The 25,004-nt window shown below is 45.7% G+C and overlaps 1 protein-coding gene across 2 annotated transcripts in view; it reads right to left on the bottom strand.

The window, feature by feature from the left end:
• Positions 1 to 583: 583 nt before the first annotated feature.
• LOC143767249 (uncharacterized) overlaps positions 584 to 25,004 on the bottom strand; it is a 165,395-nt gene continuing 140,974 nt past the window's right edge. For both annotated transcript variants that reach the window (XM_077255446.1, XM_077255447.1), the window contains exon 7: positions 584 to 2,804. In XM_077255446.1, the coding sequence (XP_077111561.1) occupies positions 1,591 to 2,804 (1,214 nt within the window). In that variant the 3' untranslated portion in view covers positions 584 to 1,590. The remainder of the gene's footprint in view (positions 2,805 to 25,004) is intronic.

Here is a 25,004-nt window from a genome sequence, read left to right as displayed (position 1 = left end):
TATTGTTAACATTGTTACTTAAGGCCCCGTCACACACAGCGATGCTGCAGCGATACAGACAACGATGCTGATCGCTGCAGCGTCGCTGTTTAGTCGCTGTGTGGTCGCTGGGGAGCTGTCACACAGACCGCTCTCCAGTGACCAACGATGCCGAGGTCCCCTGGTAACCAGGGTAAACATCGGGTTACCAAGCGCAGGGCCGCGCTTAGTAACCCGATGTTTACCCTGGTTACCAGTGTAAAATGTAAAATAACAAACACTACATACTTACATTCGCTTCCCCCGGCGTCCGCTTCCTGCACTGACTGAGCGCCGGCCCTAACAGCAGAGCGGTGACGTCACCGCTGTGCTGTGCTTTCACTTTCACTTTACGGCGCTCAGTCAGTGTGGGAAGCGGACGCCGGGGGATGCGAAGGTGAGTATGTACTGTTTTTTTTTTTTTACATTTTACACTGGTAACCAGGGTAAACATTGGGTTACTAAGCGCGGCCCTGCGCTTAGTAACCCGATGTTTACCCTGGTTACCAGTGAAGACATCGCTGAATCCGTGTCACACACACCGATTCAGCGATGTCAGCGGGACCTCAACGACCAAAAAAAGGTCCAGGCCATTCCGACACGACCAGCGATCTCGCGGCAGGGGCCTGGTCGCTCGTACGTGTCAAACATAGCGAGATCGCTACTGAGGTCGCTGTTGCGTCACAAAACTTGTGACTCAGCAGCGATCTCGCTAGCGATCTCGCTATGTGAGACGGGGCCTTTATGACTGTTGTATTTGAAACTGAAAAACTGTAAAGCGCTGTGGAATATGTTGGCACTATATAAAGATTATTATTATTATTGGCTATGTACCTGAGGAAGTAGACAGGATGTCCACGAAATGCGTAGTTTTATAGCCCTGAATAAAGTATGCAACTCTTCTGAACTCTGTGATTCCCTTGCCTGATTTTGGAGAAGCGCGGATTTGTCAGCATCTTGAATATCCTATCTAGAATTTCTTAAAGATCCTTCGCAGGTCCGGTGCCATCTGCAGCCCTCCTATCATACTTACTATATGTGTTGTGCATACTCACAACGTGTAAAGGTGAGAATTTTACCTCACAGTAAACTGATTTTGGTAACTGCGCTATTGCGCCTCTCTCTTTACCGTTTCTAAGGCAACAAAGATGGCAGAATCCCACAAGACTCCTGAGGGAGCGATCAGAAGAATTTGAGAGCCAGAAAAAGCTGGCGCGACAGCAGAGATAGCAGGAACCTTGAATATCCTATTTTGTTGCCTTGTCGCCCACTAAGCACGCTACACTGTCTGGATAACTAATTCAATCCAGAAATATACTTTTCAAAGCGTTTTTTGAGTGTTATATACCACCGAAATGTAACACAAGCACATAACACTTTATGGATGACAAACTGAATCCACTGGATGACCATAATACATTTTTTCACCCCCCCCCAAAAAAAAAATAAAATAATGTAGATAAATGCAGGAGCTATATATTTAGAGGAACCACAGTCTGTGCTTATGTCGACCTGAGCTATGGGATATTTCTAGTATATGTTGCCAATGAAACAATTAAAAAAATAAAATGGCTACTTCCCTGTATGAGTTTTCTGATGTCTGACAATATTTTTTTTCCAATTAAAACCTTTTCCACAATTTGAACATGAAAATGGTTTTTCCTTTGTGTGAGTTCTCTGATGTACGATAAGATGTGATTTCCGATTAAAACATTTCCCACAATTAGAACATGAAAACGGCCTTTCCCCTGTGTGAGTTCTTTGATGTGTGGCAAGTTCTGATTTATTACTAAAACCTTTCCTACATTCTGAACATGAGTATGGTTTCTCCCCTGTGTGACCTCTCTGATGGTTGACAAGGCTTGAATTCCGAGTAAAACATTTCCCACATTCTGGACATGAAAATGGCTTCTCCCCTGTGTGAATTCTCTGATGGCTAACAAGAGTTGAATTCCGATTAAAACATTTCCCACATTCTGAACACGAAAAGGGCATTTCCCCTGTGTGAGTTCTTCGATGTATAGCAAGTTCTGATTTATCCCTAAAACCTTTCCCACATTCTGAACATGAGAATGGTTTCTGCCCTGAGTGACTTATCTGATGTACAACAAGTCTTAATTCACTAATAAAATTTTTCCCACATTCGGAACATGAAAATGTTTTTTCCCCTGTGTGAGTTAGCTGATGTCTCATAAAATTTTGTTTCTGATTAAAACATTTTCCACATTCTGAACAAAAAAATGGCTTCTCCCCTGTGTGAATTCTCTGATGTGTAACAAGTTGTGACTTGCCTGTAAAAAATTTCTCGCATTCTGAGCATGAAAATAGCTTCTCGCTTGAGTGAATTTTCTTATGCAATGTTAAAGCTGATTGCTGTTTAAATGATTTCCCACATTTTGAGCATGAAAATAGATTCTCTCCTGTGTGACTTTTCTGATGTATTACAAGTTCGTCTTTCACTCTATAACATTTCCCACATTCTGAACATGAATACGTCTTCTCCCCTGTGTGAATTCTCTGATGTGTAACAAGGCTTGATTTCTCTGCTATATAATCTAATTCATTTTCAACAGTACTTCTTTGACTTTCATTTTGCATATTTGTTTTTGATGAAGTAGAAGAGGGGACCTTTTCAAAAGGATCAGCTGACACATTTTTTCTTAGAATAGCTTTAGGTGTATCTGTGAAAATTACATGTTCTTCACATGTATCTGGTGTGCCACTATGATTATCAGCTGCAAAATCTGAGAATATCAGTTGTCCCTCGGAGCTCCAGGTACAGTCATCTGCCAAAAATAAAACTGATTTTATTATTTTTAAATAACACTATATTTGAATTATATATATATATATATATATATATATATATATATATATTTATTTATTTTATTTTTTTTCAATATAAATTATAATACATTTCGATTATTGATAGACTAAGGCAGTAGACCCCAAAAGAAAGGCTGACAGCCTCCAGGTTGTGCTCTTTCAAATTTTCACTTCTCTATTTTGGCCAACTCTCTAGGTTCATGTTTCACTGTGTCTGTCACCAAACATTTCCAGTTACAGTACCTTTTCAGAAAAGACTCATGAAAAGGCATGTAATCAGTTTTATTATGTGATTTCATGTCATGAACTTTCTGACAGGTACAGCACACTAGCAAGGAAGAAAGAACATTGGAGGAGCACAGATTGGGCATGTACACATTGTTATGTTTGTCAGAGGCTGCAGGATCAAATAAGCAAACCTTAGAAAGATTTGTCGCAAACTACTCCGTCTGGCACATTTCTGAGGAACTATGGCCTTCACCTTTTAACCCCTGTACATGGATCTGGTCTTACAATTGGGTCAACTGGATTGCTTGCTTGGAAGAGATGCTATCTGGAGAAGCGAACCCGATGCAAGAGAATGGTCGGGTAACCAGGTCAGAACCAGGTGGTCGATGTAATGATTATAAAAAAAAAAAATAGTAAAAAAAAAAGTGAACTGAGATAAAACATTAAGAACGTCCAATGGGACAATAGCAATCCACACAAGTATCATAGAAGCAAATGAGATTATAACCTGCAGTGGACAGCAGGATTTTATGAGCTTAATTACCTGGCAGCCCAACCCAGACCAAACACTGACAGACGTTAATTCTATATTCAGGTTTTCCATCCTAATATTACAATTGAACCAAAATTGACAGATGTTCAAAATCTGCCACATACCAAATGAATACTATGCCCCCTAAAAAACAAAAGTATTCAGAATTATATATATATTAGTGTAATTCTAAATACTCTAATTAAATATAAATATATATATATGCAGACCAAAAAGAGAAAAAGTTTGTAGAATGAACGGCACCAGAGGAGAACATCATTCGGACTCGGATACACGTGAATCCAATTTAACAGCATGCGCGAAATCCCAGGGTTTGAGGTGCTCAGCATAAAAAAACATGTAATCTGATAAACCAATAGTAGAAAGAGATGCGGCACTCACCCTTTTTGCTTGTGAAATCGTGCTGTTTTTATTTGGACCGACAGGACAAAGTTGTTACATGTCCATGTAATACATCAGGCATACAGGAGGGTGCGGAGAGAGAAGGTGGACGACGGCCGTTTCGCACAAAGTGTGCTTCGACGGGTCCAGTCGAAAATAGCTGCCAGAGCCAGTGCATGTGCAGACTTAAGGTACCTTCACACTCAGCAACTTTACAACGAGAACGACAACGATCCGTGACATTGCAGCGTCCTGGTTAGCGATCTCATTGTGTTTGACACACAGCAGCGATCTGGATCCCGCTGTGATATCGCTGGTCGGAGCTAGAAGTCCAGAACTTTATTTGGTCGTCAGGTCGGTGTGTATCGTCGTGTTTGACAGCAAAAGCAACGATGCCAGCAATGTTTTACATGGAGCTAACGACCTGTGAGAACGATAAGTGAGTCACCGTTACGTCACAGGATCGCTCCTGCATCGTTCTGGAGCTCCTGTGTTTGACGTCTCTACAGCGACCTAAACAGCGACGCTGCAGCGATCGGCTCGTTGTCTATATCGCTGCAGCGTCGCTGAGTGTGACGGTACCTTTAGATCTCAGTTCAGTGACAAGCCAAGGTTTCAAACTGCACATGTGCCAGCCATTTTCCTGAAGCCCACAGCCAGGAGATCAATGTGCAGAGTGGAGAGATCAATGGCTTCTGCCTCACACTGCCGGGACACCCCCTCCTCCCAAGCTCAGGGCCCACAGCATCACCCACTCCTGTCCCTGCTTCCTGTCCTGTGGCGCCACTCCACTGCCTGCCCCAATGGTAAGTTACATTTGGACTATAACACGCACACCCATTTTTCTCACACATTTTTGGGGAAAATGTGCATCTTATAGTCTGAAAAATACGGTATATAGAAATATACGTTATAATAAGTGTGGTGTTATGATAGCAGGACACACATTAAAATATATACTATTTTCTGTACAGTTCCAGGGGAGCTATGTAACTGAACGGCGCACCCTGCTATTCATATGCCCACTTCAACCAACTAACCAACCATCTAATGCCCACTTCAACCAACTACTATTTGCCAAATTCAGATTTACTAACAAGCAGCAGCAGGAGAAAACCTGGTAAGGGGAGAGACTTTCCTGGATAGTCGATGACAGTCGATTATGATACTGGACGACTACTAGGGTGTGACGTCTGGTGGTGGAAGTCATCAGACCATATGACTGGGACCACAATAGCATGGCACAATGAATCGTGGGGCGGCTGCAGGGAGAGAGATGAGAGAGCTGCCCAGCCTGAGGACAGGAGGGAGCTCAGCCAAAGTGCAGGACGTCAGATGCCGGAATGGTGTCTCTTGTTCTGAGGCAGGCAGAGGAGGATGAATGGCGGTGTAGAGGGTAAGCACGGCAAAGAAGCCAACACTTACCACTGATTAGCTGTGGTCTACTGATCCTCACTGCGTCTCCGTCTGGAAAAGAGTGTTTGCTCATGCATAGTGGTAAGCTTTGGAGAAAAAAAATCACTGACGAGGATTTTTTCTTCTGGACTCTACGGACGGCAGAAAAAAGCACCTGTTTTTCATGGACAGTCTGTAAATTTACTGACAGTTGACAAATCAGTCTGTATCTCCCAGCCTGGAGGGAACTACAAGTTTCAAAGTATGCAAAACTAGAACTGTCACCCCGCTTCGCCCGCAAGAGAGCGCAGTGCTTCCTGGCGACAGAAGCAAAGGCTGGAAGGGCAGGCACTGACACAGATGTCACAGTACCTTCCATTTTACTAAGGGCCTCTGGATCCGCAGGGAAAGACTGACCTGGAAAGGATCGGTGGAATCTTTTGATCAGGGTGTCAGCTTTAATATTAGTAGCTGATACCCACGATTTTTCAACTGGCCTATAATCCTTCCAATGAACGAAATATTAAGGGTATCCTCTCACAAACCGAGGGTCAAAGATATTTTGTAACTCATACTCAAGACTGCCACTGACGGGAAAATGAGGATTACTGGCAGGGTGAACAAGAGAACATATAATAATTTAATTTCTATTGTGTCAACATATCCCGCAGCACTTTACAATTAAGGGGGAACATGTACAGACAACAAAGACAATACAAGGTAACCTAGAGGTCAGCATTTAGAAATGACACTATGTTCATATATCAGATCCAATAATCTGTCGCTTAATATTACTGTTGCAACTTTGTATTATGAAGATACAAATATGATACTGTTGTATATCTACTGGTGTCTGTTACACTCTCGCTTCTCCAATTATTGCACACCCATGTAGTTTCTGCCCTTTCATGATTGGTCAGCACTTGTTTTAAATATTTTGCCATGGGTTTGTTTACTAAGCTCAGTGATCAACGGCAGACCGTGCCTGAAACGCGTTTGAGCGTTATCTTATCTATCATCATGAAGTTAATTCTATGTTTTGAAGTAAAGATTTGAAGATTTTATTCAGTTGCCAACACTTGGAATTTTTCTTCATATTTTACCATTGGTCAGTGGTTCTCCTTGTACCAGCAACACTAGATTGTGAACGGTCCTGATATTGAACAACATGGTGAGGCTTTACACTTTTTTCTTATTATGTCAAAGTTTATATTGTATTCTGCAGTGAAAGGGTAACTAATGCAATAACTGGTACAAGGTGGAGGCATCGGTGTAGCAACTGGACAGAAATACAACTCTAGCTGATGCATTCAAGATGAATTGGAGAAAAGAAAGTCTGGTAAGAGGGAGAACAATCAGTAGAGAGTTGCAGTTGTCCAGACAAAAATGAATAATAGCGACAGTAAAAGATTTTGCTGTTTCTGAGTTGAGAAAAGGATGGATTTTGGAGATGTTTTTAAGAGACAGATAATGAGCAAGTGAATGACTGGATATAAAGAATAAAGAAATGTTCTGTGTCAGATATGACCCAAAACAGCAAGTGTGCTGCTTAGGAGTTAGGTAAAAGTTAGGTTAGTAGAGGGAGGAAAGGTGAGAAGGTCAATTTTGATTTTTTGTTTCAGATAGAGGGAGGACATGATGAATTCCCGGTATTTTGTCCTAAGGTGGGAGTGATGTCAGGAGAGATGTAGAATTGGGTGTCACAATTATGTAAGATAGTACGGGAAACTGAATTTGCTGATAGTTTATCCAAAAGGGGCAGTGAATAAAGAGAAGAGGAGAGGGCCTAGGATCAAACCTCAACAGTGAGTGGAAGCTTACAGGAAGGAGAGTCGGCAAGTGATACAGTAAAGGAGTTGTCAGAAAGGTAGGAGGACAGCCAAGAAAGGTTTCTGTGAGGCCAATAGAGCACAGCATAGTGAGGAGAAGCTGATGGTCCACAGTGTCAAATGCTGCAGAAAGACCCAAGAGAAACATCAGAAAGTAGTGACCATTGGATTTAGCTGTTATTAAATCGTTAAGAGACTTTAGTAAGGGCAGTTTCAGTAGAGTGTAAAGAATGGAAACTGAATTGTAAATGGTCAAGAAAAAAAACTTATCTGAGAGATAGTGGATTAGACAAGAAAGTACCAAGCATTCCAGGAGTTTAGAGAAGAAGATGAGATTAGAGCCTGGTCTGTAATTAGCAGTGCAGTTCTGGTGGAGGGATGGTTTTAAAGGGGATATGATGGGTGTTTGAATGAGGAAGGAAAACATCCCTTAAGAAAAAGAGTGGTTAAATATTTTAGTTAGGTAGATAGTGACAGTTGAGGAGAGCGACTGAAGCAGATGTGAGGGAATAGGGTCATTGGTGCAGGTGATAGGTTTAAAAGAAGTGAGGAGCCTGGTAAATTCTTCTTGTATGAAAAGATCTTCTTTTCTGCTCGCTTTCTAAAAATGAACATGGACAAAACAGAATTCATCATCTTTCCCCCATCTCACTCTACCACTCCACCAGACCTATCCATCAATGTCAATGGCTGCTCACTTTCCCCAGTCCCACACGCCCGGTGCCTCAGCGTGATCCTCGACTCTGCCCTCTCTTTCAAGCCACATATCCAAGCCCTTGCCTCCTCCTGCCGTCTCAAACTCAAAAATATTTCCCAGATCCGCGCATTCCTTGACCGCGACACCACAAAAACACTAGTGCATGCCCTTATCTCCCGCCTTGACTACTGCAACCTCCTACTCTCTGGACTCCCCTCTAGCACTCTGACACCACTCCAATCCATCCTACACTCTGCTGCCCGACTAATCTACCTGTGTCCCCGCTATTCCCCAGCCTCTCCCCTATGCCAAGCCCTTCACTGGCTTCCTGACGCCCAGAGACTCTAGTTCAAAACCCTCACAATGACATACAAAGCCATCCACAACCTATCTCCTCCATACATCTGTGACATGGTCTCCCGGTATCTACCTACACGCAACCTCCGATCCTCGCAAGATCTCCTTCTCTACTCCCCTCTCATCTCTTCTTCCCACAACCGCATCAAAGACTTCTCCCGTGCTTCCCCCATACTCTGGAACTCTCTACCCCAACACATCAGACTCTCGCCTACCATAGAAACTGTTATGATCCTGGTGGTAGGATCTCAAACTGACCTGACAAATAATACCCTGAGTATATAGGAAAAGTTCTGGGGATGTGGAAGCTATAGTGACCGCAATCCTGATCCTATCCAAACACACTAAAGGCAGCTGTGAAACGTTACCTGAAAACCTAGACGTCTCGTCACAGCCTGAGAAACTGACTACCCCTAGAGAGAAAGCAAAGACCTCACTTGCCTCAGAGAAATGTACCCCAAAGTTTTAGATAGCCCCCCACAAATAATAACGGTGAGTCAAGGGGAAAACACAAATGTAGAGATGAAACAGATTTAGCAAATGAGGCCCGCTAATACTAGATAGGCAGAAAATAGATAGGTGTCTGTGCGGTCAGTACAAAACTATCAAAAGTAAACCACGCAGAGAATACAAGAACCCCCACACCGACTCACGATGTGAGGGGCGCACTCTGCACCCCAGAACTAACCAGCAAGCAAAAAATCACATAAAAGCAAGCTGGGCTGAACTCATAATATAATGAGAAACGTTTTCAAGGAAATAATGAGAAACTGAACAAGCAAACTTAGCTTCACATAGCAGGAGACTGGTCACAAGGAATATTCAGGAGAGCACAGGATCAGGACTGAATACACCGACAGCAGGCGACAAGTGAAGGTCCAGGTGAGTTAAATAGGCCCAGCCTAGCAGGAGATGAAACAGCTGAGCCCAGCCAAGACCAGCCATATCGCTAAAGGCCACCAGAGGGAGCCCAAGACCAAACTCACACAGTACCACTCATGACCACAGGAGGGAGCCCGAGAACGGAATTCACAACAGTACCCCCCCCTTGAGGAGGGGTCACCGAACCCTCAACAGAGCTCCCAGGCCGATCAGGACGAGCCAAATGAAAGGCACGAACCAAATCGGCTGCATGGACATCGGAGGCGACAACCCAGGAATTATCCTCCTGACCATAACCCTTCCATTTCACTAAGTACTGAAGCCTCCGTCTCGAAATACGAGAATCCAAGATCTTCTCCACCACATATTCCAACTCCCCCTCGACCAAGACCGGAGCAGGAGGATCAACAGAAGGGACCACAGGCACCACATATCTCCGCAACAATGACCTATGGAACACATTATGAATGGCAAATGATGTTGGGAGGTCCAAACGAAAAGACACAGGGTTGAGGATTTCCAAAATCTTATAAGGACCGATGAAACGAGGCTTGAACTTAGGAGAGGAAACCTTCATCGGGACATAACGAGAAGACAACCATACCAAATCCCCCACACGAAGTCGGGGACCCACACAGCGACGGCGGTTAGCAAAGCGCTGAGCCTTCTCTTGGGACAAAGTCAAATTGTCCACCACATGGATCCAAATCTGCTGCAACCTATCCACCACAGAATCCACCCCAGGACAGTCAGAAGACTCAACCTGACCCGAGGAGAAACGAGGATGAAAACCAGAATAGCAAAAGAAAGGTGAAACCAAAGTAGCAGAACTAGCCCGATTATTGAGGGCGAACTCAGCCAATGGCAAAAAGGTCACCCAATCATCCTGGTCAGCAGAAACAAAACATCTCAAATAAGTTTCCAAGGTCTGATTAGTTCGTTCGGTTTGACCATTCGTCTGAGGATGGAAGGCTGACGAGAAAGACAATTCAATGCCCATCTTAGCACAAAAGGATCGCCAAAATCTGGACACAAACTGGGATCCTCTGTCGGACACAATGTTCTCCGGAATACCATGTAAACGAACCACATTCTGAAAAAACAATGGCACCAAATCGGAGGAGGAAGGCAACTTAGGCAAGGGTACCAAATAGACCATTTTGGAAAAACGATCACAAACCACCCAGATGACAGACATCTTCTGAGAGACAGGAAGATCCGAAATAAAATCCATGGAAATATGCGTCCAATGCCTCTTCGGGACAGGCAAAGGCAAAAGCAATCCACTGGCACGAGAACACGAAGGCTTGGCCCGAGCACAAATCCCACAGGACTGCACAAAGGAACGCACATCCCGTGACAAGGAAGGCCACCAAAAGGATCTCGCCACCAAATCCCTGGTACCAAAAATCCCAGGATGACCCGCCAACACCGAAGAATGAACCTCGGAAATAACTCTACTGGTCCATCTGTCTGGGACAAACAGTCCCTCCGGTGGACAATGGTCAGGTCTATTGGCCTGAAACTCCTGCAACACCCGTCGCAGATCAGGAGAGATAGCAGACAAAATCACCCCCTCTTTGAGAACACCAGTCGGTTCAGAAACTTCCGGGGAGTCAGGTACAAAACTCCTAGAAAGGGCATCAGCCTTCACGTTTTTTGAACCCGGAAGATATGAAACCACAAAATTGAAACGAGAGAAAAACAGCGACCATCGAGCCTGGCTCGGATTCAACCGTTTGGCAGACTCGAGATAAGTCAAATTCTTGTGATCCGTCAAGACCACCACACGATGCTTGGCTCCCTCAAGCCAATGTCGCCACTCCTCAAATGCCCACTTCATTGCCAACAACTCTCGATTACCAACATCATAATTCCGCTCGGCAGGCGAAAACTTTCTTGAAAAGAAAGCACATGGTCTCATCACAGAGCCATCAGAGCTTCTCTGCGACAAAAGAGCCCCTGCTCCAATCTCTGAAGCATCAACCTCGACCTGAAAGGGAAGAGAGACATCGGGCTGGCGCAAGACAGGAGCTGAAGAAAACCGACGTTTCAACTCCTGAAAGGCCTCCACGGCCGCAGGAGACCAATTCGTCACATCAGAACCCTTCTTGGTCAAATCCGTCAAAGGCTTCACCACACTAGAAAAATTAGTGATGAAGCGACGGTAAAAATTAGCAAAACCCAAGAACTTCTGAAGACTCTTCACAGATGTAGGTTGAGTCCAGTCATGAATAGCCTGGACATTGACTGGATCCATCTCGATAGTAGAAGGAGAAAAAATAAAGCCTAAAAAGGACACCTTCTGGACTCCGAAGAGACATTTAGAGCCCTTCACAAACAAGGCATTGGCACGCAGGAACTGAAATACCATCCTGACCTGCTTCACATGAGACTCCCAATCATCAGAAAAGACCAAAATATCATCCAGGTACACAATCATAAATCTATCCAGGTACTCTCGGAAGATATCGTGCATGAAGGACTGAAACACAGAGGGGGCATTAGAAAGCCCAAAAGGCATCACCAAGTACTCAAAATGGCCTTCGGGCGTATTAAATGCTGTTTTCCTTTCATCGCCCTGCTTTATGCACACAAGATTATACGCTCCTCGAAGATTTATCTTGGTGAACCAACTGGCCCCCCTAATCCGGGCAAACAGATCGGACAACAGTGGCAAGGGATACTGAAATTTGACCATGATGTTATTTAGAAGGCGATAATCTATACAGGGTCTCAGAGAACCATCCTTCTTGGCCACAAAAAAGAACCCCGCACCCAAAGGGGACGAGGACGGGCGAATATGTCCCTTCTCCAAGGACTCCTTTATATAACTCCGCATAGCGGTATGTTCTGGTACAGACAAATTAAAAAGTCGTCCCTTAGGGAACTTACTACCAGGAATCAGATTTATGGCACAATCACAATCCCTATGAGGAGGTAGGGCACTGGATTTGGGCTCATCAAATACATCCTGGTAGTTCAACAAAAATTCAGGGACTTCAGAAGGAGTAGAAGAAGCAATTGACACCAAAGGAACATCGCCATGAATCCCCTGGCACCCCCAACTTGACACAGACATTGCTTTCCAATCCAGGACTGGATTATGAGCCTGCAGCCATGGCAGACCCAACACAACAACATCATGCAAATTATGTAGCACCAGAAAGCGAATTACCTCCTGATGTACAGGAGCCATGCACATGGTCAATTGAGTCCAGTACTGAGGTTTATTTTTGGCCAATGGTGTAGCATCAATTCCCTTTAGCGGAATAGGGAATTGTAAAGGCTCCAAGATAAAACCACAGCGCCTGGCAAATGACAAATCCATCAAATTCAGGGCAGCACCTGAATCCACAAAAGCCATAACTGGGTAGGATGACAGAGAGCAAATCAAAGTAACAGACAAAATGAATTTAGGTTGTACAGTACCAATGGTGACAAACTTGGCAACCCTTTTTGTGCGCTTAGAGCATGCTGAGATAACATGAGCAGAATCACCACAGTAAAAGCACAACCCATTCTGACGTCTGTGGTTTTGACGTTCAACTCTGGTCAGAATCCTGTCACATTGCAAAGGCTCAGGTTTCTGCTCAGAAAATACTGCCAGAGGGTGCACAGGTTTGCGCTCCCGCAAACGCCGATCAATCTGAATGGCCAAAGACATTGACTCATTCAGACCCGCCGGCGTGGGGAACCCCACCATAACATCTTTAAGGGCTTCAGAAAGACCCTTTCTGAAAATCGCCGCCAGGGCGCACTCATTCCACTGAGTGAGCACTGTGTTGTGATTCGGTTCGTGGGCTCCCCCGGTGGTCTCTTGTGGTACTGGTGTCCTGCAAGCTTTGCCTTCTCAGTTCACCTGTTCCTATCAGGATGTGGGAGTATCCTATTTAACCTTGCTCCTCAGTCATTCTAATGCTGGCCATCAATGTATCCAGAGTGATTCTGTTGCATGTTCCTGCTCCCAGTTTTCTGCTCAGCTAAGTTGGACACTTTAGTCCTTAAGTCTATTTTTGTATGTTTTGTCCAGTTTGCACTTATGTGAATCTCTGCAGCTGGAAGCTCTTGTTGGGCTGAAATTACCACTCCAGTGGCATGAGTTGTCACATGAGTTAAGGTAATTTCAGGATGGTGTTTTGAAGGGTTTTGCAGCTGACCGCGAAGTCCTCTGTTGTATCTTTCTGCTATTTAGTTAGCGGGCCTCTCTGAGCTAAATCTGCTTTCATACTACGTTTGTCTTTTCATCTGCTCTCACCGTTATTATATGTGGGGGGCTGCTATCTCCTGTGGGGACATTCTCTGGAGGCAAGCCAGGACTGTGTTTTCTTCTACCAGGGGTAGTTAGTTCTCCGGCTGGCGCGCGGCATCTAGAGACAACGCAGGAATGCCCCCTGGCTACTTCTAGTGTGGTGTGTAGGTTTAGCATCGCGGTCAGCTCTAGTTTCCATCACCCGAGAGCTTGTCCGTTTATTCTATGCTTCTGATGTTTCCTTGCCATTGGAAACCATAACAGTATGGCCAGCCAAAATGTTTAATCTATAGGCTGAAGCAGGAGAGAAAAGGAACTGTGTGAAACCTTTTTTTTTTTTTTTTTCCTTCCTCTGAAGTTGCACTCCAGCTCTAATTGCAGTCTCCTGTTTTCCTCTCCTCTTAACCCCTGAATGGCTCAGACTTTATCTGTTGAAATATGGATCTCCAGAGTCTGGCTACCAATTTGAATAATCTTGCCTCTAAAGTTCAGAATATACAAGATTTTTTGTTACATGCTCCTCGGTCTGAACCTAAAATTCCTATACCGGAGTTTTTTTCTGGAGATCGATCTTGTTTTCTAAATTTTAAATACAATTGTAAATTGTTTCTTTCGCTGAGATCTCATTCTGCTGGAGATCCTGCCCAGCAAGTAAAAATTGTTATTTCTTTACTGCGGGGTGACCCCCAAAATTGGGCATTTTCATTGGCACCAGGGGATCCTGCGTTGCTCAATGTGGATGCGTTTTTTCTGGCTTTGGGGTTGCTTTATGAGGAACCAAATTTGGAGATTCAGGCTGAGAAAGCCCTAATAGCCCTCTCTCAGGGGCAAGATGAAGCCGAAATATATTGCCAAAAATTTCGAAAATGGTCTGTGCTTACTCAGTGGAATGAGTGCGCTCTGGCGGCAATTTTCAGAGAAGGTCTCTCTGATGCTGTAAAAGACGTCATGGTGGGGTTTCCTGCGCCTACTGGTCTGAATGAGTCCATGACAATGGCAATTCAGATTGATCGGCGTTTACGGGAACGCAAACCTGTGCACCAGTTGGCGGTGTCTTCTGAAGAGGCACCACAGAGTATGCAATGTGATAGCTTTCTGTCCAGAAGCGAACGACAGATTTATAGGCGCAAAAATCATTTGTGCTTTTATTGTGGAAATTCTACTCATGTTATACCAGCATGCTCTAAACGAACAAAGAAAGTTGATAAATCCTCTGCTATTGGCACTTTGCAGTCCAAGTTTATTTTGTCTGTAACTCTAATTTGTTCGTTATCTTCTATTGTTGCGGATGCGTATGTGGATTCTGGTGCCGCTTTGAGTCTTATGGATTGGTCCTTTGCCAGGCGCTGTGGGTTTGATCTAGAGCCTCTGGAAGTTCCTATACCTTTAAAGGGTATTGATTCTACACCATTGGCTAGTAATAAACCACAATACTGGACACAAGTGACTATGCGTATGACTCCAGACCATCAAGAGGTGATTCGCTTCCTTGTACTGTATAATCTACATGATGTGTTGGTGCTGGGATTGCCATGGTTGCAAACTCATAACCCAGTCCTTGACTGGAAAACAATGTCTGTACTAAGCTGGGGATGTCAGGGAAATCATGGGGACACATCTTTGGTCTCCATTGCTTCATCTATTCCCTCTGAAATTCCTGAGTTTTTGTCTGATTATCGTGAGGTTTTTGAGGAATCTACTCTTAATTCTCTTCCTCCTCACAGAGATTGCGATTGCGCCATAGATTTGATCCCTGGCAGTAAATTTCCTAAGGGTCGTCTATTCAATCTGTCTGTACCTGAACATGTTGCCATGCGAGAGTATATTAGGGAGTCCTTGGAAAAGGGACATATTCGTCCTTCTTCGTCTCCTCTTGGAGCGGGGTTCTTTTTCGTAGCTAAAAGCGATGGTTCTTTGAGACCTTGTATTGATTATAGACTCTTGAATAAGATCACAGTCAAGTATCAGTATCCTTTGCCATTGCTGACAGATTTATTTGCTCGCATTGAGGGGGCGAAGTGGTTCTCTAAGATTGATCTTCGCGGTGCGTATAATTTGGTGCGAATTAAGCAGGGGGACGAGTGGAAAACCGCATTTAATACGCCCGAGGGCCATTTTGAGTATTTGGTGATGCCTTTTGGTCTGTCAAATGCCCCTTCGGTCTTTCAGTCTTTTATGCACAATATTTTCCGTGAATATCTGGATAAATTTATGATTGTGTATTTGGACGATATCTTGATTTTTTCGGATGACTGGGAATCTCATGTTCAACAAGTTAGGAGGGTTTTTCAGGTTTTGCGGACCAATTCTCTGTTTGTTAAAGGTTCAAAGTGTGTTTTTGGGGTTCAGAAGATTTCTTTTTTGGGGTACATTTTTTCCCCCTCTTCTATTGAGATGGATCCTGTGAAGGTTCGGGCTATTTGTGACTGGACGCAACTGACTTCTCTTAAGGGCCTTCAGAAATTTTTGGGCTTTGCTAACTTTTATCGTCGATTCATAACTGGTTTTTCTAGCGTTGTCAGGCCTTTGACTGATTTGACTAAAAGGGGTGCTGATGTTGCAGATTGGTCTCCTGCTGCTGTGGAGGCCTTTTCGGGAGCTTAAGCGCCGTTTTTCTTCTGCTCCGGTGTTGTGCCAGCCTGATGTTTCTCTTCCTTTTCAGGTGGAAGTTGATGCTTCCGAGATCGGAGCGGGGGCGGTTTTGTCGCAGAAAAGTTCAGGTTGTTCAGTGATGAGACCTTGTGCGTTCTTTTCTCGAAAATTTTCGCCCGCCGAGCGAAATTATGACGTCGGTAATCGGGAGCTTTTGGCGATGAAGTGGGCATTCGAGGAGTGGCGTCATTGGCTTGAGGGTGCTAAACATCAGGTGGTGGTCTTGACTGATCATAAAAATTTGATTTATCTTGAGTCGGCCAGACGTCTGAATCCTAGACAGGCGCGCTGGTCGTTGTTTTTCTCCCGGTTTAATTTTGTGGTTTCGTATCTGCCAGGTACTAAGAATGTGAAGGCGGATGCCCTTTCTAGGAGTTTTGAACCTGATTCCCCTGGTGATTCTAAACCTACGGGTATACTTAAGGATGGGGTGATATTGTCTGCTGTCTTCCCAGACCTGCGACGTGCTTTACAAGAGTTTCAGGCGGATCGGCCTGATCGTTGTCCGCCTGGTAGATTGTTTGTGCCGGATGAGTGGACCAATAGAGTCATCTCGGAGGTTCATTCTTCTGCGTTGGCAGGTCATCCGGGAATTTTTGGTACCAGAGATTTGGTGGCTAGGTCCTTCTGGTGGCCTTCCCTGTCTCGGGACGTGCGTACTTTTGTGCGGTCTTGCGATGTTTGTGCTCGGGCCAAGCCTTGTTGTTCTCGGGCTAGTGGGTTGTTGTTGCCCTTGCCTGTTCCTAAGAGGCCTTGGACACACATCTCTATGGATTTTATTTCTGATCTCCCTGTTTCTCAGAAGATGTCCGTCATTTGGGTGGTGTGTAACCGCTTTTCTAAGATGGTTCATTTGGTGCCCTTGCCCAAGCTGCCTTCCTCATCTGAGTTGGTGCCCCTGTTTTTTCAGAATGTGGTTCGGCTGCATGGTATTCCGGAGAATATCGTTTCCGACAGGGGATCCCAGTTTGTGTCCAGATTTTGGCGGGCGTTTTGTGCCAGGATGGGCATTGATTTGTCTTTTTCGTCTGCATTTCATCCCCAGACAAATGGCCAGACGGAACGTACTAATCAGACCTTGGAGACTTATTTGAGGTGTTTCGTGTCTGCTGATCAGGATGACTGGGTCTCCTTTTTGCCGTTGGCTGAGTTTGCCCTTAATAATCGGGCCAGTTCTGCCACTTTGGTCTCCCCTTTCTTTTGCAATTCAGGGTTCCATCCTCGTTTTTCATCTGGTCAGGTGGAGTCTTCGGATTGTCCTAGAGTGGATACCATGGTGGATAGGTTGCATCGTATTTGGGGGCAGGTGGTGGACAATTTGGAGTTGTCCCAGGAGAGGACTCAACGTTTTGCTAATCGCCATCGTCGTGTTGGTCCTCGTCTTCGTGTTGGGGACTTGGTGTGGTTGTCCTCCCGTTTTGTCCCTATGAGGGTCTCTTCTCCTAAGTTTAAGCCTCGGTTCATCGGTCCTTATAAGATTTTGGAAATTCTTAACCCTGTGTCTTTTCGTTTGGACCTCCCAGCATCCTTTGCTATCCATAATGTCTTCCATCGGTCATTATTGCGGAGGTATGAGGTACCACTTGTGCCTTCTGTTGAGCCTCCTGCTCCTGTGCTGGTTGAGGGTGAATTGGAGTACGTGGTGGAGAAAATCTTGGACTCCCGTGTTTCCAGACGGAGACTTCAATATCTGGTGAAATGGAAGGGCTACGGTCAAGAGGATAATTCTTGGGGTACAGCTTCTGATGTTCATGCTTCTGATTTGGTCCGTGCCTTTCATAGGGCTCATCCAGATCGCCCTGGTGGTTCTTGTGAGGGTTCGGTGCCCCCTCCTTAAGGGGGGGGTACTGTTGTGATTCGGTTCGTGGGCTCCCCCGGTGGTCTCTTGTGGTACTGGTGTCCTGCAAGCTTTGCCTTCTCAGTTCACCTGTTCCTATCAGGATGTGGGAGTATCCTATTTAACCTTGCTCCTCAGTCATTCTAATGCTGGCCATCAATGTATCCAGAGTGATTCTGTTGCATGTTCCTGCTCCCAGTTTTCTGCTCAGCTAAGTTGGACACTTTAGTCCTTAAGTCTATTTTTGTATGTTTTGTCCAGTTTGCACTTATGTGAATCTCTGCAGCTGGAAGCTCTTGTTGGGCTGAAATTACCACTCCAGTGGCATGAGTTGTCACATGAGTTAAGGTAATTTCAGGATGGTGTTTTGAAGGGTTTTGCAGCTGACCGCGAAGTCCTCTGTTGTATCTTTCTGCTATTTAGTTAGCGGGCCTCTCTGTGCTAAATCTGCTTTCATACTACGTGTGTCTTTTCATCTGCTCTCACCGTTATTATATGTGGGGGGCTGCTATCTCCTGTGGGGACATTCTCTGGAGGCAAGCCAGGACTGTGTTTTCTTCTACCAGGGGTAGTTAGTTCTCCGGCTGGCGCGCGGCATCTAGAGACAACGCAGGAATGCCCCCTGGCTACTTCTAGTGTGGTGTGTAGGTTTAGCATCGCGGTCAGCTCTAGTTTCCATCACCCGAGAGCTTGTCCGTTTATTCTATGCTTCTGATGTTTCCTTGCCATTGGAAACCATAACAGCACTGACCACTTCCTAAACTTCTGACAATAAACCTCTGCTTCATCCCAACCCTGAGAGAGAGCCAGCAAAACCTTCTCTGCTTTGGTCTACCAGATTTGGTTCCTCATAAAGCACTCCAAGCGCCAGAAAAAACGCATCAACATTTAGCAGTGCCGGATCTCCTGGCGCCAAAGAGAATGCCCAATCTTGAGGGTCACCCCGCAACAAAGAAATAACAATTTTGACTTGCTGAACAGAGTCACCAGATGAGCGAGGTCTCAGAGAAAGAAATAACTTACAATTATTCTTAAAGTTCAAAAACCTAGATCTATCTCCGGAGAACAGCTCAGGAATAGGTATTTTAGGCTCAGACATAGGATTGCGGACTACATAATCCTGAATGCCCTGTACCCTTGCAGTGAGATGATCCACACTAGAAGACAGACTCTGAATGTCCATATTAGTAGCTGCATACAGAACCACCCAGAGATTAAGGGGAGGAGAGAGGCAAAACACAGTGCAGAGGAAAAAAAAAAAAAAAAATGACCTTAAGATTTCTCTTCTCCCTCTTTACCTGCATTAACACTTTCGGGCCTGCTGTACTGTTATGATCCTGGTGGTAGGATCTCAAACTGACCTGACAAATAATACCCTGAGTATATAGGACAAGTTCTGGGGATGTGGAAGCTATACTGACCGCAATCCTGATCCTATCTGTTATGACCCCAATGGCAGAGGGTCTCAGGAATCAATACCAAGTCTGCAAACACAAAAAACCAGCTCATAGGGCAGTGGTAACTGGGCTGACCATATATCTAATCCTAGCACCACAAATAGAAGTAGCCGGGGAACGTGCCTACGTTGGTTCTAGACGTCTCGCGCCAGCCGGAGAACTAACTAACCCTAGAAGGGAAAAGAAAGACCTTTCTTGCCTCCAGAGAAAAGACCCCAAAAGTTGGATACAAGCCCCCAACAAATAATAACGGTGAGGTAAGAGGAAAAGACAAACATAAGAATGAGCTAGGTATTTAGCAAAGAGAGGCCCACTAGCTAATAGCAGAATATAGTAAGATGACTTATATGGTCAGTAAAAACCCTATTAAAATATCCACGCTGGATATTCAAGAACCCCCGAACCGTCTAACGGCCGGGGGGAGAACACCAGCCCCCTAGAGCTTCCAGCAAGGTCAAAAATCACATTTAGTACAAGCTGGACAAAAATAGTAGCAAAGCAAGTAACTCAAAAAACAAAGAAGCAAGACTTAGCTTAATTTTGCAAGAGCCAGGACCAGCAGACAGGAGCAACAGAAGGATCTGATTACAACGATGCCAGGCACTGGACTAAGGATCCAGGAAGTTAATATAGCGACACCCCTGGACTAACGACCCAGGTGAGTGCCAAACAGAAAAAAGACAATCCCAGAGTCATACCACTAGTGACCACAAGAGGGAGCCAAAAATTCTAATTCACAACAGTACCCCCCCCCCCCTTAAGGAGGGGTCACCGAACCCTCACCACGACCACCAGGGCGATCAGGACGAGCAGCGTGAAAGGCACGAACTAAATCGGCCGCATGCACATCAGAGGCAACCACCCAGGAATTATCCTCCTGACCATAGCCCTTCCACTTGACCAGGTACTGAAGCCTCCGCCTGGAGAGACGAGAATCCAAGATCTTCTCCACCACGTACTCCAACTCGCCCTCAACCAACACCGGAGCAGGAGGCTCAACAGAAGGAACCACAGGTACAACGTACCGCCGCAACAAAGACCTATGGAACACGTTGTGAATGGCAAACGACACAGGAAGATCCAAGCGAAAGGACACAGGATTAAGGATTTCCAATATCTTGTAAGGACCGATGAAGTGAGGCTTAAATTTAGGAGAGGAGACCTTCATAGGAACAAATCGAGAAGACAGCCATACCAAATCCCCAACACGAAGTCGGGGACCCACACCACGGCGGCGGTTGGCAAAACGCTGAGCCTTCTCTTGTGACAACTTTAAGTTGTCCACCACATGATTCCAGATCTGCTGCAACTTTCCACCACAGAATCTACCCCAGGACAGTCAGAAGGCTCCACATGTCCCGAGGAAAAACGAGGATGGAAACCAGAGTTGCAGAAAAATGGCGAAACCAATGTAGCGGAACTAGCCCGATTATTAAGGGCAAACTCAGCCAACGGCAAGAAGGTCACCCAATCATCCTGATCCGCAGAAACAAAACACCTCAAATAAGCCTCCAGAGTCTGATTAGTTCGCTCCGTTTGTCCATTAGTCTGAGGATGAAAGGCAGACGAAAACGACAACTCAATGCCCATCCTAGCACAAAAGGATCGCCAGAACCTGGAAACAAACTGGGATCCTCTGTCAGACACAATATTCTCAGGAATGCCGTGTAAACGAACCACATTCTGAAAGAACACAGGAACCAGATCGGAAGAGGAAGGCAGCTTAGGCAAAGGTACCAAATGGACCATCTTAGAAAAGCGATCACATACCACCCAGATGACAGACATGCCCTGAGACACCGGGAGATCTGAAATGAAATCCATGGAAATGTGTGTCCAAGGCCTCTTCGGGACAGGCAAGGGCAAGAGCAACCCGCTGGCACGCGAACAGCAAGGCTTAGCTCGAGCACAAGTCCCACAGGACTGCACAAACGACCGCACATCCCGTGACAAGGAAGGCCACCAAAAGGACCTAGCCACGAGATCTCTGGTGCCAAAAATTCCCGGATGCCCTGCCAACACCGAGGAATGAACCTCGGAAATGACTCTGCTGGTCCACTTATCAGGAACAAACAGTCTGTCAGGTGGACAAGAGTCAGGTCTACCAGCCTGAAATCTCTGCAACACACGTCGCAAATCCGGAGAAATGGCTGACAAGATAACTCCTGTTATGACCCCAATGGCGAGGGTCTCAGAGGAACGTGGTAGTCTGCAGAGTACAAAAATCCAGCTCATAGGGCAGTGGTAACTGGGTTGACCATATATCTACTCCTAACGCCAACACTAGAAGTAGCCGGGGATCATTCCTACGTTGATTCTAGATGACACGCGCCAGCCGGAGAATCTAGCTACCCCTAGTAGAGGAAAACAAAGACCTTTCTTGCCTCCAGAGAAGGGAACCCCAAAGCTGGATAGAAGCCCCCCACAAATAATGACGGTTAGGTAAGAGGAAATGACAAACACAGAAATGAACCAGGTTTAGCACAGAGAGGCCCGCTTACTGATAGCAGAATAAAGAAAGGTAACTTATATGGTCAACAAAAACCCTATCAAAATCCACACTGGAAATTCAAGAACCCCCGAACCGTCTAACGGTCCGGGGGGAGAACACCAGCCCCCCTAGAGCTTCCAGCAAAGGTCAGGATATAGATTTGGAACAAGCTGGACAAAAATACAAAACCAAAACAAATAGCAAAAAGCAAAAGGCAGACTTAGCTGATATAACTGGAACCAGGATCAGTAGACAAGAGCACAGCAGACTAGCTCTGATAACTATGATGCCAGGCATAGAACTGAAGGTCCAGGGAGCTTATATAGCAACACCCCTAACTAACGACCCAGGTGCGGATAAAAGGAATGACAGAAAAACCAGAGTCAAAAAACTAGCAACCACTAGAGGGAGCAAAAAGCAAATTCACAACAGTACCCCCCCCTTAGTGAGGGGTCACCGAACCCTCACCACGACCACCAGGGCGATCAGGATGAGCGGCATGAAAGGCACGAACTAAATCGGCCGCATGAACATCAGAGGCGACCACCCAGGAATTATCCTCCTGACCATAGCCCTTCCACTTGACCAGGTACTGAAGCCTCCGCCTGGAGAGGCGAGAATCCAAGATCTTCTCCACCACGTACTCCAACTCGCCCTCAACCAACACCGGAGCAGGAGGCTCAATAGAAGGAACTACAGGCACAATGTACCGCCGCAACAAGGACCTATGAAATACATTGTGAATAGCAAACGACACAGGAAGATCCAGACGAAAAGATACAGGATTAAGGATTTCCAATATCTTGTAAGGCCCAATAAAACGAGGTTTAAATTTGGGAGAGGAGACCTTCATAGGAACAAAGCGGGAAGAAAGCCATACCAAATCCCCAACGCGTAGTCGGGGACCCACACCGCGGCGGCGGTTGGCAAAGCGCTGAGCCTTCTCCTGTGACAACTTCAAGTTGTCCACCACATGATTCCAGATCTGCTGCAACCTATCCACCACAGAATCCACCCCAGGACAGTCAGAAGGCTCCACATGACCCGAAGAAAAGCGAGGATGGAAACCAGAGTTGCAGAAAAAAGGCGAAACCAAGGTGGCGGAACTAGCCCGATTATTAAGGGCAAACTCAGCCAACGGCAAGAATGTCACCCAATCGTCCTGATCAGCAGAGACAAAACACCTCAAATAAGCCTCCAAAGTCTGATTGGTTCGCTCCGTCTGTCCATTAGTCTGAGGATGGAAAGCAGACGAAAACGACAAATCAATGCCCATCCTACTACAAAAGGATCGCCAGAACCTGGAAACGAACTGGGATCCTCTGTCTGACACAATATTCTCAGGGATGCCGTGCAAACGAACCACGTTCTGGAAAAACACAGGAACCAGATCGGAAGAGGAAGGCAGCTTAGGCAAAGGAACCAAATGGACCATCTTGGAGAAGCGATCACATATCACCCAGATAACGGACATGCCCTGAGATAGCGGAAGATCAGAAATGAAATCCATGGAGATATGTGTCCAAGGTCTCTTCGGGACAGGCAAGGGCAAGAGCAACCCGCTGGCACGAGAACAGCAAGGCTTAGCTCGAGCACAAGTCCCACAGGACTGCACAAATGACCGCACATCCCTTGACAAGGAAGGCCACCAAAAGGACCTGGCCACCAGATCTCTGGTGCCAAAAATTCCCGGGTGACCTGCCAACACCGAGGAATGAACCTCGGAAATGACTCTGCTGGTCCACTTATCCGGGACAAACAGTCTGTCAGGTGGACAAGACTCAGGCCTATCAGCCTGAAATCTCTGCAACACACGTCGCAGATCCGGAGAAATAGCTGACAAGATAACTCCATCTTTAAGAATACCAACAGGATCAGCGACTCCAGGAGCATCAGGCACAAAGCTCCTAGAAAGAGCATCGGCCTTCACATTCTTTGAACCTGGTAAATACGAGACAACAAAATCAAAGCGGGAGAAAAACAATGACCAGCGGGCCTGTCTCGGATTAAGGCGTTTAGCAGACTCGAGATACATCAGATTTTTGTGATCAGTCAAGACCACCACACGATGCTTAGCACCCTCGAGCCAATGACGCCACTCCTCAAATGCCCATTTCATGGCCAACAACTCCCGATTACCCACATCATAATTTCGCTCGGCAGGCGAAAACTTCCTAGAGAAAAAGGCACAAGGTTTCATAACAGAGCAACCAGGGCCTCTCTGCGACAAAACGGCCCCTGCCCCAATCTCCGAAGCATCCACCTCAACCTGAAAGGGAAGTGAGACGTCAGGCTGGCACAAAACAGGCGCCGAAGTAAACCGGCGTTTCAACTCCTGGAAAGCCTCCACGGCAGCAGGAGCCCAGTTAGCTACATCGGAACCCTTCTTGGTCATATCCGTCAAAGGTTTCACAATGCTAGAAAAATTAGCGATAAAACGACGGTAGAAGTTAGCGAAGCCCAAGAACTTCTGAAGACTCTTAACTGACGAGGGCTGAGTCCAATCAAGAATAGCTCGGACCTTGACTGGGTCCATCTCCACAGCAGAAGGGGAAAAAATGAACCCCAAAAAGGGAACCTTCTGTACACCAAAGAGACACTTTGAGCCCTTGACAAACAAAGAATTTTCACGCAAAATTTTAAAGACCAACCTGACCTGCTCCACATGCGAATCCCAATTATCAGAAAAAACCAAAATATCATCCAGATAAACAATCAAAAATTTATCCAGATACTTCCGGAAAATGTCATGCATAAAGGACTGAAAAACTGAAGGCGCATTGGAGAGCCCAAAAGGCATCACCAAGTACTCAAAATGACCTTCGGGCGTATTGAATGCGGTTTTCCATTCATCACCTTGCTTAATGCGCACAAGGTTGTACGCACCACGAAGGTCTATCTTGGTGAACCACTTGGCACCCTTAATCCGGGCAAACAAGTCAGACAACAGCGGTAAAGGATACTGAAATTTGACAGTGATCTTATTTAAAAGCCGATAATCAATACAAGGTCTCAAAGATCCGTCCTTTTTTGCCACAAAAAAGAATCCCGCACCAAGAGGGGAAGAAGACGGACGAATATGTCCTTTCTCCAGAGACTCCTTGATATATGAACGCATAGCGGTATGTTCAGGTACCGACAGATTAAAC

This window comes from Ranitomeya variabilis, chromosome 4 (genome assembly GCF_051348905.1).
Source record: "Ranitomeya variabilis isolate aRanVar5 chromosome 4, aRanVar5.hap1, whole genome shotgun sequence".
Lineage (NCBI taxonomy): Eukaryota > Metazoa > Chordata > Amphibia > Anura > Dendrobatidae > Ranitomeya > Ranitomeya variabilis.
The sequence above is the reverse complement of the archived record's forward strand: the minus strand, read 5'-3'. Positions and strand labels throughout refer to the sequence as shown.